We start from the raw sequence: 14,180 nt of genomic DNA, 5'->3' as shown, positions 1-14,180 counted from the left end.
ACTTACATGCTGTTAATAGATTGTTTCCATATCAAACTAATGTGATTCTAACAATCAATAATTTGTCTTCTGTTGCGTTAATCAGTTTATCATCCAGATATTTTTATGTCTTTGACATCATAACTTTTTCTCATTTCAAGTCAAATAGATTTACTTTCCAAGTCCAAAATAAATAAATCAAGAAAATTTAATGTAGTAGAGGGAGCAGAATGTACTGTGAGCTAATACTCTTTTTGCCTTGTTTCGGGACACCCTACATCCCATGTTTATTGTCATGTTTACATCAAAATCCTAGGAAAAACTTCAGGAAAAGGGCAACACCTAGACATTAATCTTGAGACAGTCCTCCTACCCTTCTTCTGCATATACAATTTTTTCCCATATTCTCCCATTTGTGATACATGAGACTTTACAATACTGGCTGGAAAATTTGGGTGTGAGGGTCCCTTCAAGGACAAAAATAAAGCACTCTAACATAAAAGGGGGAAGCAAAATCCACATCTCCACTTCTCCACATTAAAAATAAGTCATAAAATCATAGAATGTCCTGAGTTGAAAGGGACCAACAAGCTTAAAAAAACAAAACCAAAACAGATAGTATGATGAAAAGAACAAAATACTAATGTCAAATTACATGGTTTAGACCAACTTTAAAGAAAATTTTAAATAAGCATTTTAATGTAAATATTTCCTAGCTGTTTGCAGTTTTTCAGTACTATACAAGGTACTTTACCTTTACAAACTATAATAACTTACACTGGTTTTTAATGTTCGATCTGCTCCACCTTCCAACAACAGCTTAATACAATCGTTATTTCCATTTTTACAGGCCAGGTACAAAGGTGTCTGTCCTCTTTCAGCAGCATGGTTAATATTAGCCTGATACATAATTAATAATTCTGCACACCTACAGCAAACAATAAGGTAGTAAAATCCTTATATTTGACATCCAAAAACTCTTTATAACTTACAACATTTACATTTTTTTAATAAAGTACTGATTTTATAGATACAGATCTACCTGTGACTTTATCCATCACATATTCACAAGTATAAGATATAATTTTGTACATACACACAGATATAAAGACAGAATAACAGGTTACTTTAAACCCATAAATCTTAAATGACTGTAGATGCATTTAAAAACTGTGACTATAAAACATTTAATTTCACAAAACTAATAAAGGTTTTATGACAGCTGCTTAAGAAAAACCTTCAGCTGAGCAAAATGTAACATTGCTTTCCTGACTACTGATATTTAAAAATAGTGTTATGAAGAAATAAAATAACAAGAACTAGGACTAGCTTGAGATAGCATTAAAAAGGACCCTGGCCTAGGGAATTAAACTGGTAGGGACAGCAGAAGAGCTGTGGGCACTACCCCACCACTCAGACCCTGGAATGAAGGGAACTGCAGCAGGGTGGCTTGGGGGGTTTTGGTGGCAGAGAACATGGGGTGGAGGGCTGAGGAGAGACTCACTGGGGACCAGCACTGGACCCAAGATCCTGTACTTCCTCAGAACCCTGTAGCAGTAGGTCCAGTTTTCTTCCCAATTCTTGTGCCAGGGTTGGCTTCCTTTCCCTTCCCAAACACAGATTTTCAGCAGCTCTCAACACTTTAGAAAAATCTTAATTCCAGGCTATTTCCTCTGTAGTTCAAACAAGGGCTTTAAACAAAGATAACTGTCCATCTCTCCGGCTCAATATTTATTAGTCCATAAAAATAGAAGGATGTAAACAATAAAGCTTCAAAGCAACTAATGCAATGCCATAGATTCATAACTATGGGTTGGATCATACTATAGCAAACAGGATGACAAAATATTTGAAACTATATGTATCTATGTATCTATCTATCTCTAAGGATATAAGCATATATGAAATTACAAATGAAACAAACACAAGCACTAAAAAAAAAAAAAAAAAAAAAAAAAAAAAAAAGCTATCTCCTTCTACTAAGTTCTTATTTAGTCAGAAAATCAACCAAGTTCAAGGTAAAATAACCTCTTTCAGAAAAGAATTAAACAGATAACATTAATATGAACTACTTAGCTACACTTTCTGAAAACGCTCAAATGAACAGAGAAAATACAAATAAAAGTAATGTTCTACCTTATAAAATGTTGAACATGTATCTTAACTGTACAGTCACAAAAGTCATCTTAACATGGGCTCATAACCAGACGCTTTCATAAAACCACTGGAGACTGAATTTTAAGTCTGCTATGTTAAAAAAGTCCATTATGTTTGTTATTTTGCATTTTATTCAATGATTCTGGAAATGCTACATTGACTTTCCATCTCAAGGTCAGGTAAGGTCAGCCTGGCCTGGACCACATAAGAAATGATTTTGAAATTTTCTCCTACAAGCACTTTTGGAACTGGTGAAATTAATGAATGGTCCCAAACAACTATAATTTCTTTCTGACTGTATTGAGGGCTGGAACGAAAGTCTTGTGTGTAAGGTTAACTGACATGTCACAGGGGATTGGCTAGAAAATGTCACATACAAGTACTGTGTAATTGAGAGTGGTTTAGTGCTGTTATTAACCCCAGAGTCTCAGTGCTGTAGTACGAGTAACACAACACTTGAAAGGAGACAGACCCTACTATTGCCCCAAATTCTGCCTATTGCAGAGTTTTTGGCAAACAATGATAGGACAAGGGGCAATGGGATCAAGCTGGAACACAAGAGGTTCCACTTAAATTTGAGAAGAAACTTCTTCTCAGTAAGGGTGACAGAGCACTGGAACAGGCTGCCCAGGGGGGTTGTGGAGTCTCCTTCTCTGGAGACATTCAAGACCCACCTGGACATGTTCCTGTGCAACCTCACTTAGGCGTTCCTGCTCCAGCAGGGGGATTGGACTAGATGATCTTTTGAGGTCCCTTCCAATCCAGAACATACTGTGATACTGTGAGCCAGAACTTTGAAGTGATCAACAAATCAAACAGCCTGCAGCATTCCCAGCCTCTCTGATATTTTTGGCTGGGCCCATCATTATTCCACATTCACTTTTACAATTTGTTTCATGTTTAGTATCTCAAAAAAGTGAAAATAAGAAATGTTTAGGGTTTTCATATTACGTAAGTAACTTTAAGGGAAACAGCACATAAAGACTGCAGTACCATAACACAGCAGCCAATATACAGCAAAGTGTTTTGAGCGTAAATCAGAGAAATAGATAGTTTTCTACTTAAACAAAGTCTACGATTTTTTTTTTTTTAGTGAAAGAATATGAAGAGTATATTTTTGGTTTGTCTTGTCAAGTCACATATAAGTTTCATAGATTTAATGTAAAACATTTAACTAGATACATATTTCTGTGCTCAAAACACCTACTGGGAATCTGCTACCTCTGGATTAAGACTTCCAGTAAAAGACACCTATTAGTTGATAAGCTTGAAGTCCTCTGAGAAGTGGCAAGAATCTCTGATGATCCTTACACATTCATGGAAGAACATGAGAAGCACAGGAACTCCATTCTTCCTCTTTCTCATTGCTGGGCCAGGGCTTATCACAGTCTAACAACACTCAAAGACATTGACCCCTCTATTCTACCATAGCACTGTAGAATCCTTAAAAATAGTAAAATGAAACATTAAAATAACCAAAACCTGAAAGATAAGCAAAATGCAAGTTACATAAAACAAAGGTAACGTCTGTAATAAAGATCCTTAGTCATGCTGTTTAAGACTTTTTGCATTTGGAAAGCAGTTTTATTTGGATAAGGATGCTGTGGTAGAGTTTATCTACTGGTTGACTCCAACTTTCAGTTCTAGTTCCTATGATTCTAGGATACACAGTGAAGTTGCAGAACAGAATCGTAACATCTGTCTTCAGCTCCTCTGCTGAATGGAGGAAAAGGGAGGAAAAAACCAACCATCTGGACGAATTGTTGTGTGCTGGTTCTCAGTATAAAAAGACGACACAATTTTCTAACCATGCTGTCATAAAACACCAATCTTATGAAATTAGGAGCTTCAAAAATTAAAAGGAAACTTTTGTAACTACATTTTGAAGAATGTTCTTAGAAATATTCTTTGACTCATACATAATTTTCTGATTTTCAAGGTTGCTGATCCAAAAAACCTTAAACCTTAAGAACTGTTTTGTTTAAAGTATTTGATTCTGTATCACTCAAGAGAACATTCAGATTAATCTTATTTTGTTTATGAATACCATATTTACAGTTCTCTAAGCTTCAAAAAACAGCACAAAAATAATTTCTTTCCTCCTTCCCTGTAAATCATATATTATGGTTGAGAACTCAAAGAAAATTAAGAAATTCAAAGGTAAGTCACACACATGTAGACCAGTATCAGATTGTTGTTACTAAGAATGCACATTCAACAACCTTAAGTGCTGCAATTGGAAACAAAACAAATGGAAAATATTAAAAGCAGAATGGCATAAGAGTTTCAGTAGATGCTTTGAATAAATGATAGTTAAATGCATTTATATCTATGAATGCAACAGTAACATAATGGAAAAGGTATATAATATAATGTAAAGAGAACATAAAATTGAGTAATAGCTGATGGGCAAAATCTTAAGACTTCACTTACTTGACATGTCCCTGAGCAACTGCTGAACACAAGGGTGTAAAGCCATTTTTATCAGCAGCATCAACTTGTGCTTCTGCAGTCAGCAGCAATCTCACACAATCTGAAAATTGAGCAAAACCACAGATCGATGCAACAAAAACAAGTGGTTGAAACTACCAGAAGTTAAAAGCTACCAAAGGGGCAACAGCAACCAGTCTTTTTTATTACACATCGCACATCTCAGCGAACTGAGGCTCAGGGAGTAGTTTGCAGGAGAGAGGTGAGAATGACTCCCTGGGGGCACCACCACCCTCTTGGAAAAAGGGCTTTGGTTGGGTTCTGCTGGGATCCAAACACATCCCCAGTGCTGGCAACTCCCACAGTGCTATGTCCCTGCACAGTGGGGAATTGGAATCATCCAGCAGCCCCTAAATGCAGCTCAGTCCCACCAGCAGTCATGTGCACATCTGAAATACAACAGGCATGGGGGAGACGCTCACAAGCTACACACACATCAACAGGCTGCCCGCTCCTGGCTGAGGACAGTTTGAGATGGGATTGCAATGACAAATGAGGTAAGCTGACAAACTCAAACCTCCCCAAACCCTTCCCATTCATGTATCTCCAAAATGACATGCTAAAAATAGTACCAGCCCGATTCCATCATCCTACAGCTAAATTAAGATAATTAATTACATAGTAACTAGACTGCTTTTCATCCACAAATTGGAATATCATTTGATGCAATTAAGTTTCAAGAAAATCCTTAATCTGCTCTATATTATTGAAATTGGTTCTAGACCCAAATAAAACAAGTATTTTGCAGCTGAAGCCACTACTTCGACAATAAGCTCAGCTACAACACCAATTATAAACTCTTGATCTGATTTCTGAACAAGTTTAATGCGCTTTGTTCCAGCACCGGCTCAGATCCTGGAGCCAAGCTTTGCTAGTAAGCTTATCTCTACATATCAGAAACATACTTAGAATTACTCAGAAATCTGACTAATCTAAACCACTCTTGAATGTATTTATTCCTGCTACAATTGCTTCAAATATTAATACAGATGTTGTGGAGTTGACTGAACAAATAATTTAACATCAAGAAATAAGATTTTCAAATACTGTCAATTATTATAATGTAAAGTATGATTCTTAAACAAATAATCTGATCTGAAATGGCCTTTAAAAAAATTGTTTGTCAGGATAAACTACCAGGATTTCATCTATAATAATTTTTTAAGTCATAAAGAAGCTCCCAGGTAGCTAACTTACCTACTATTTCCACTTGTAATATAATACAAATTAAAATAAAGTTATATTTTCAATCACTATGTAACAGAAAACATACTTTGCTTATAATGACATAATTTTTTCCTCCTTCCATTGCCAATCCCAGTCTTACATTAAACAGTTAACTTGAAAATATTGATTCCTGTTTGACATCCTAAAATATTTCTAAAGTTTATGAAGGATGTTGAAAAAATTTTCTTCTGTCAGTTTTAAGTACTGGGCTGGCATACACTTTGGTTTCATGACAAAGCATACATTAGCCACGTAAAAGCCATGAAAACCACACAGAATTAAACTACCGTTCTAGAAAGATATTGTTAACTCACAATTATTGACAGAACCTTGCGACGGTAGTTTATCTATGTGAAAATACTGTTTCTGATGAAGATGACTGAAAAGAACTGCTAATTTTCAAGGATAGGTGCAAGGATGAGGAAATAGAGCTACTTTCAAAAGGCATAGCATGTGAGCTAGTGAGCTTTACAGGACCTGTTCTGCACATCAAGGAATAAAGCAATAATCTCCAAGAAGTTTGTGTCCTCTGGATGGACTGTTGGTTGCGATTTGGAGAAGGGTAGTTTGGGTCAGTTCAGGCTCACTAACACCAGGTCACTGCTGTCGGCCACAGCAGCAACCAGCAGCAGAGAGGACTGGGCCAAGGGCAGGCACAAGACAGACACTGACGTTGTCACTCAGTTGAAGGTTTTGGTCAAAGTGAAAGCAAAACATGGAAGCTTATTAGCACAAACACCTGGAGACTTTACTGCTCTCCACCACAGCCGGGTAGTTAGTTCTTCCAGAATGCTGGCAAACACCACGCAGATACATCAGCGGCTCTGCAGAGCTGAGTCCGTGTAGCTGTATGTCCCTGCACTTCACTCCTTTCTACTTCCCACATCATTCCCGTTTTTCCTATCAATCAGGGTGCCACAGCCTCCAAATACTCAGAATAGAAGAGAACCAATTATACAATAACTGCATATGATTTGCTCACAGCTGAGTCCAAAGGATATTGTTATTATTATCTTCATATCTCTCAGTTTTAGGAACTATTATTATTTTATTCTTTCTTTCTCAACCACCTCGTGTGGCAGAGAATGGTCAGCACTGGCAACACAATACAGATATGCAGATATATTAGATAAGTGAACTACTGTACATGTTATCAAGTGCATAATAGACTAAAGTGACAAAGACTGCTTTGTTAATGGACCAAACCAAGACAGCCCGACAAAATCTCTTCAGCTCTAGTGTTTAAATCATAAAATCAACAATTTCCCTGTGTCACTTAAAACACAAAGAAAGTATTAAGTGCATTTTTTAGGGTGAAGTTCTCTCAGCCCTGCAGAACTGGGGACAGTGTGTACAGGAAACAAAGCAGCTGCTTCCAGCTTCATGTGCGGGAAAACCCCTCAGCTGCAGCTCTCAAAAGGCAACTGTTTACAAATTGGAAGGCTACACGTTTTGCAATTTAGGAAAGACTATTTGAGTGTTCTCTTTCCTTGAGGAACTCAATTTTCTCTACAGACTGGGCTGAGCGCACAAGAACTGTGGCCAATCTGCTGGTTACAGTGAGCTCTACCTTTCTCTAGTTATCTACACATCTTAAATACTGTTATTTCTTTACTGAAAATGTGTGGAGATCATTCACTTTCCACTCTTCCCAGAATCCTTGCAACATGGTGTTTGTTACTGAAGGGAGGTACTCACTATGCTGACTCCTAAGAAGTCTAGAGTAACTCTTTTCTTCTGACTAATTATTTCCTAGGATAAATTAGAAAATCTGGTTAGTAGACTCAGAAGAAACGAGGGATCCTGGAAATCTCTGAATCTATTTAGTCACTAACTCCAGGTTGAAAGTATCTCAATAAATTAAATTACAGTGTGATCATCTGCTGGGGTAAGCTTATGTGTTAAGTCCTACCGTTGGACTCTGTGATCTTTAGGGTCTTTTCCAATTTAAATGATTCTATGATTCTAAGGAAATAAAAAGCAGCCAAAAGACAGTAATTCGCCATTGACAATCCTACTCAATACAATGAAAAAAACTGTACAATAAATTATTTTATCCTTCTTAAAGTTACATTACTGTCATTTATTCCTAGCTGGTTAAAAAAAGCTATTAAAAAGGCATTTTTAAAATAACAGATTTATTTCTACACTTCCTTTATTAAGCCTACAAATTTTTACATAGATTTAGTTTTACGCCTCTGCTTTGAAGAATATCTATCCCTGTACATCAGAACAAACTGCAAGTAACAAAGAAAGGATAATATATTAAAGTTAAGCCCAGAAACCTTTCTCTAAAAATATTATAAATCTACTACTCCCAATTTTCATATAATGCATTAAAGAGACGTCAAAACTGCTGCTGTATGATTCCCTCATTCAGAATGTATATGATCCATCTAGTTGCGAAAATGCAACCATTTGTACAACAAAGTTGTTTTTCACATCCTGTCAACTATAAATAGAAGTGTGACACTAAAACCTTTGCAATATATTTTCATCTTAAAATTGAAAAGATACTAAACAATTCCACGATGCATATGGATGTGCTTGTTTTTATTATTGTGTTTTCATACTTCCGTCAAATGCTTCTCTTATTTGAAATTTTGACAATAAAATAAGAACCCAAATTGCTGTCAGTAAGAGCTGCTCAGCAATTGCAACTGAAAATGAGGACATTTGCTTGGAAACATATTAGCAATACAAGAGGAGTAAAGAAGAACTGGGTCAGTTATGCTCTCCCACAAACACCAGCAATGACAAATGCATGTAAGCATAGAAGAATCTGCAGAACACCCATTTGGGTATGGGGTGGGGGGGAATCCACACAGTATGGTAAACTTGGAGTCTTAATAATGAAGGAAAAAAGTTGAAAAAAAATTATTAGTGCCAAAGGAAGTAAATAAAATAAAGGACTTTCCCAATATTTTAAGGTTCTTGGCAATAGCAAAGAATATGTCAGTTTCAAAGACAGTATTCCCACCTTTTACTGTGAAACAAAATCTTGTCTTTACCAAAAATTAATAGAATTTTTTGTCATTAGTATTGGTGAATTTCATCTTAAGTGTCCAAAACAGCATAATGAAATTATATGAAATCTAAGAATCCAGGAGATTTTTACATCAGTAGGAAAAACTGCAGTAACATATACTGGAATTTTAAAGAAAACATAAAGCTCTCAAACAGCAGTTAAGAGACTGAAAATTATCTCTTGGAGTTTGTATCCGTGAAATTTGTATCTGTTCCTAACATATTTGCCTCATTTTAAAAATACATTCATAAAATACGAAGACTCACTGTTGAAAGGTTCAAGCGATGTGACCTTCTCGAGACTGAGGGTTGGGGTAGTGGGGAAAAGAAAAATGTGAACCATCTCACTGGAGCCTAGAGAACAAACTAAGGCTACCCCATCTAGTTCAAAACAGTTCTTTTTCCTTCCCAAGCAACAGACTACTCCGAAATCATCTTCCATCATTTTCACTGCTGCTACAGAACATTAAAACATATGATGACCTACTCTTTCCCGCTTACTCCCTGTAGAGCAAAGTTGCCTTTGCTACAAAAGATCTTCAGTTTGTCACAGAACATGGGGTGATGATATCTGGTGGCTTTTTATAGGAAAGGAGTGGAGAATTAGAATGGATGTTCCTGCAGAATGTTATCACAAGGACAAATGCTTCCCGTGTTCCAAAATTCTACCTCTGGAAGTATTGCTTATATATACACACATCACACTACAACTCTTGTAATATAATCTATGTATCTCAGTTTCATGTTCACATTTTTAAAAACATGCACTTGTCCTAATTTAATATTTAACACTTAAGAAATGAGCTTTTCCTAATTCACTTGAATATCGTAACAAAACTTTGAATCACTTACCTGTATGTCCATTCGTAGCAGCAGAATACAAGGCAGAATAGCCATCTTCACAAGAGTAATTAATGTCCAGTCCTTCTTCATTAAGCAGCATTGATAATAAAGTGACATTTCCCTGGGCAGCAGCTTGGTGAAGAAGGGTGGGCCTGCCACCCAGGGGGACAGGACCACCACTTGTTAACAAAGGGGTTAGGGAGGAAGACCAGCCTGTGAGTTAAAGCAACAGAAGTTAGATGGAAGACGCATAAATAAAGCTTTGTGTTCTCTGTGTTCTTTTAAAAAATTAAAAAGGATCTTCAAAACGACACGATTTGTTAGTTTAGCAGAAGTTTTGTGATGATGTTTTGTCTATACATCAGAAGGTATTCCAAAGAATAAAAACCATGTATGGGGTGACAGTTGTTAAAGCAAATGGACAGGATTTCATTACAAAAGGTTAACAGGAAACTTGTTATGAACTATAGTAGCAGCTGGATATCTCAAAAAAAGTTATAGTATTAAAATGTAGAAAGTATTAATTTAATTGTTGATATGCTGGGAAGGCTTTTTAAACTACGTAAAGAAAGTTTTCCAGAACAAAATACTTATTTTCATATGAAATTTCATCCTCATTTACCACCTTAGTACAAACTTTAGTATTTATATCTCACCTGTAGTTGTACAGAAAAATTGCATACAGAGCTGCTTAATAATTTCAAGTGCCTTTCAATACGTATGCAAAAAAAGTAGAAATAATTTACACCAATAATACAGAAATAAATATATTTATTATTGAACTGTACCTTCAGGTAATGTTCCTTTTACTCAGCAATACTTAAAAATATATTATAAAATGCTCCAGTGTGAATGAATAACAGGTTATATAAAACTTACAAGTGAAAGCTTTCAAGTCACCCTGTTAAAAAATAATATTCAGTTCAAAGCTTTGAAAGCTTAGGAGTTATCTTGGTTAAATGTTCTCTTCATTACTTATTAGCTTTAGTAGGGAGTTTGTTAAGAATATGAAGTTTACTGCATAAGGCATAGAAAATTTTGTGCATTCTTCCTTGATCAAGGACTGCAAGAGAAAATAGGAAAAAGATTCTTTTCTTATTTCCACTGTTACCTTCAGAAAATCCACATTATATTTCTCTCTTTAATCAATAACCTTTTATTCTGTGGTCACACATAAACTATTATATGAGGCTGAAATCTGACAATACAAAGCAGGTTCCTGCAGCTTTTAGTGTGGTTCTGCAACAGCCAGGACTGAAGAGGAGCTGCAGGGCATCACCTCCAGCTCCGTGAAGCTCATGAAGTGCTGTGCAGCCTCCAACACCTATAACTAAAAAAAGCATGTGGCAGTAGCTCTACCATGCGGGGATGATCTGCTCCACATTTTGTAAAAACAAAATTTAATATGAAAGTTCCCAGCAGAATTCTATGTAAGCAACAGATCTGAGGACCTTGCAATATCTGAGTAAGTTTTAATTAAGGCCCAGACTTGCACAAGAATCCATCATCCGAGCAGCCTCAATGAAGAACTCATAGTTAGATCCTAGTTCAGAATTTGAGGGGAATTTGAGGAGCCTGACACCAAGCTTTAAGCATGAAGTTCAACTTGCCAGGCAGTTTTGTAACATAAATAGTATTTCTGGGTTCCCTTCCTTATTGAAAATAGTGGAAGTTTTTGTTTTGTTTCTTTTGTTTTTAACAGAAATGCAAAAATTGAAGAATTTTTTTGTGCCATGTGTAGTATCTTCACTTTCACTTCAATTCCTTGAAATTAAAATTATGTTGTTGCAATTCAATGATGAATTCATTATGCTAGGTTATCATTTGATGAAAACCTTCTACTGAAAAAGATACAAAAACCAGGTAATAACATAAACATAACCTTAGCTTCTATTATCAATATAAAGCAATTTAACAAAGCTGAATAAATCCAGCAAAATACTCCAAAATTAGAAAATACCGATAAATAAGGTACATCATTACAGATGCAAAAAGTTAGGAAATGTGAAGCATCTGTGAAAGCTTGTAGGCCATGCAGTGATGAAGGGCAGAGGGACAGACAAAAACAGCTTCTGGCATCAGCTTCAGAACGTGAGATGGTTAATTTCAGAGCCCAGATCAGTTCCTCCCCCCGTTGCCTTTTATCTTGGAAGCCAATTGAATAGAAAGAATAAATCAATCATTACAGAAATGAGCAAAATAAAAAACATACTTCACTGAAGAGTGACATCGAAAGCGCAAAACCAAGAAGAAAGTGAAAGCAAAAATCCCAGGGGTATGAAAATCCAGCTGCCTACATAGGTTTCCAGTTTGAAGTCTTACAGCCATTGAAATGTAGAAATCCAAACAGAGCAGAAGCATTTTGGCACCAGTTCAAAGGCTACTGAAGTTAATGAAAACACTGTCGCAGATTTTGAATCAGGCCATAAATGTTCATTGGAACTTCTCTGTGTGCTGTCTGTTCAACGTTAATGACAAAAGCTGCTGTCTTTGCCTACCAGGCATGGAAAGAGCAATGCACGGTCCAATGCCCCAGCCCTCAGAGAAGGTATCGTCACAGTCATTTGGCAGAACACGTAACCAAAACAATCAGTGCCCTAAGTTTGCTCTTAACAGTTGCTCTTTCTGGACCCAAGACATTCCCCTACAGAAAAATCAGGCTGTTGATATGTTCTTAAAGCAATCTGAGCTAACTAGGAAACAATTTTAAAATTAATAAATAGAATACTTTAGTGATTAGGTTATTATCAACTATTCTGAAACCACTGTAAGAAGAAAGAAACAAAAATTTATTGAAAAACAAAAAATATAAAAGTGGAGGACTCTTTCAATGTCTTTTTAATGTGTTAAACGTGTTTTGCACTGTTGTTTAAAAATATTAACAAATTCTGCTTGAAGCTCACTACTTACTATACAATAAAATATGGATAAGATTTCACCACACTCTGCTTTAACTGAAAGTAAAATTGAAATTCTAACATTTTCTGAAAAAAAGTAAATAAAACAGATTAAAACCAGCCAGAACATTAATAAAACTAACTGAATCTGTGACTAAAGGGCAGGAAAATGCAGATATGGGAAGAAAGTTTCAGCAGTATTCGTAGTTTTTTAGATGCTGCTCACCTCAAGAAAAGTCATACTTAAAAAAGAAAATGAAAAAAAAAAGTGAATGACTTGAATTCAGGCATTACTGACTACATTATCCTAATGAAAACAGTGTTATTAAATTTGGTTTATCTTCTCTAAGACAAAGTCTATTTCCATATATATTTATAAGCCCTATTTTTTTCTTTTCTCAGCAGAAAATGCTGAGGGAAATGTCTTTCCATACTTGCATAACATCTGTTGCCCAAAGTTTATTTAGTTCCGCAGTTTGCCAAAACACTCAGTCAAAATAGATTAAGTTCCCTTAAAAAACAAAAATAAAATGGGACTGCAGAATGAGTGCAATAAAATGTAAGCATTAGTTTGGGTAAAAGACAAAGGAGCTCCTCAATATTTACCTGAATACTGCAGATAAATTTATCAAAGTTCTTTTGAGCCTGTTTGCAGTCAGTAAATGAGGTATATTAAAATAACATCTCTATACTATTAAAATGAATCAGCAGACCACTAACTAGAGTTTAAGCAATCTTTCTTTGAAGACTTCAGGTTATGGGATACATTTTCCATTTGCAATTGCAAAAACACACAAAAAGCAGCACCACTTACAAAATACTAACAGTGTCAAATGTTCAGAGCAAGGATTATAAGGGGATTAAAAGAACCCAAATGTTTCCATCCCTTCCAAAAACAAGTGACTGGAGTGTAAATGAAGAAAGGCAATCTGAAGACATAAATTACCCCAGTTCTAGAAAACTAATTGTTTTTGACAAAAATCGCATCTTTAAGAATTGCCTCTGAGAACTGTCACGAATTTCACACAAAGCACAAATTGACTACTTTGTGGAAGAGTTACATTTAAAAGGTTCATTGTTCTCCTAAGAAAAAGGTTTATACTTTAAAGCACAAACTAAAGCAAGAACAATACATGCAGTTATGAAGTCAAGCGGTGGTAATTTCATTTTTAAGACAGAATATTTATTTTTTTTAAGAATAATAAAAAACTGTCTTAAATCATTGCCAAACACCACCTAATTAATGTAAGACTAACTGAAATCTACAGCCTTATTCATGCTGATAGGATTTGTGCAAGACAGCCTCTTCCCTACAAAAACTATTCACTTTGAATCTGATTTTGCCAATAATTTGTTAATAAAAACCTTAGATTTCTTTTTTAAATGAAATTTTAATTCCATTATGGAGCCTAATAGCACCTGAAACCAAATGAGGTTTGAAGAGTATCTGAAATAGTGGGAGGTTAATGATCTATCTGACCTGGCAATCAGACTCAGCTATGAATAAGAATTTAAGATGAAAATTCAGGACGCCCATATAAAAACCAGCAAATTAAAGAG

General features: G+C 35.6%; 1 protein-coding gene across 1 annotated transcript in view; it reads right to left on the bottom strand.

The window, feature by feature from the left end:
- CTTNBP2 (cortactin binding protein 2) overlaps window positions 1-14,180 on the bottom strand; it is a gene marked incomplete at both ends in the record, with an annotated part of 88,537 nt that overhangs the window by 29,084 nt on the left and 45,273 nt on the right. Inside the window, 3 exons of the mRNA XM_080354141.1 lie at window positions 757-907; window positions 4,570-4,669; window positions 9,733-9,936. Coding sequence (XP_080210267.1) covers window positions 757-907; window positions 4,570-4,669; window positions 9,733-9,936 — 455 coding nt within the window. The remainder of the gene's footprint in view (window positions 1-756; window positions 908-4,569; window positions 4,670-9,732; window positions 9,937-14,180) is intronic.

This window comes from Nesoenas mayeri, assembly GCF_963082525.1.
Source record: "Nesoenas mayeri genome assembly, chromosome: 1".
In the NCBI taxonomy this organism is placed as follows: Eukaryota; Metazoa; Chordata; class Aves; order Columbiformes; family Columbidae; genus Nesoenas; species Nesoenas mayeri.
This window is presented reverse-complemented; position numbering and strand designations above follow the sequence as displayed.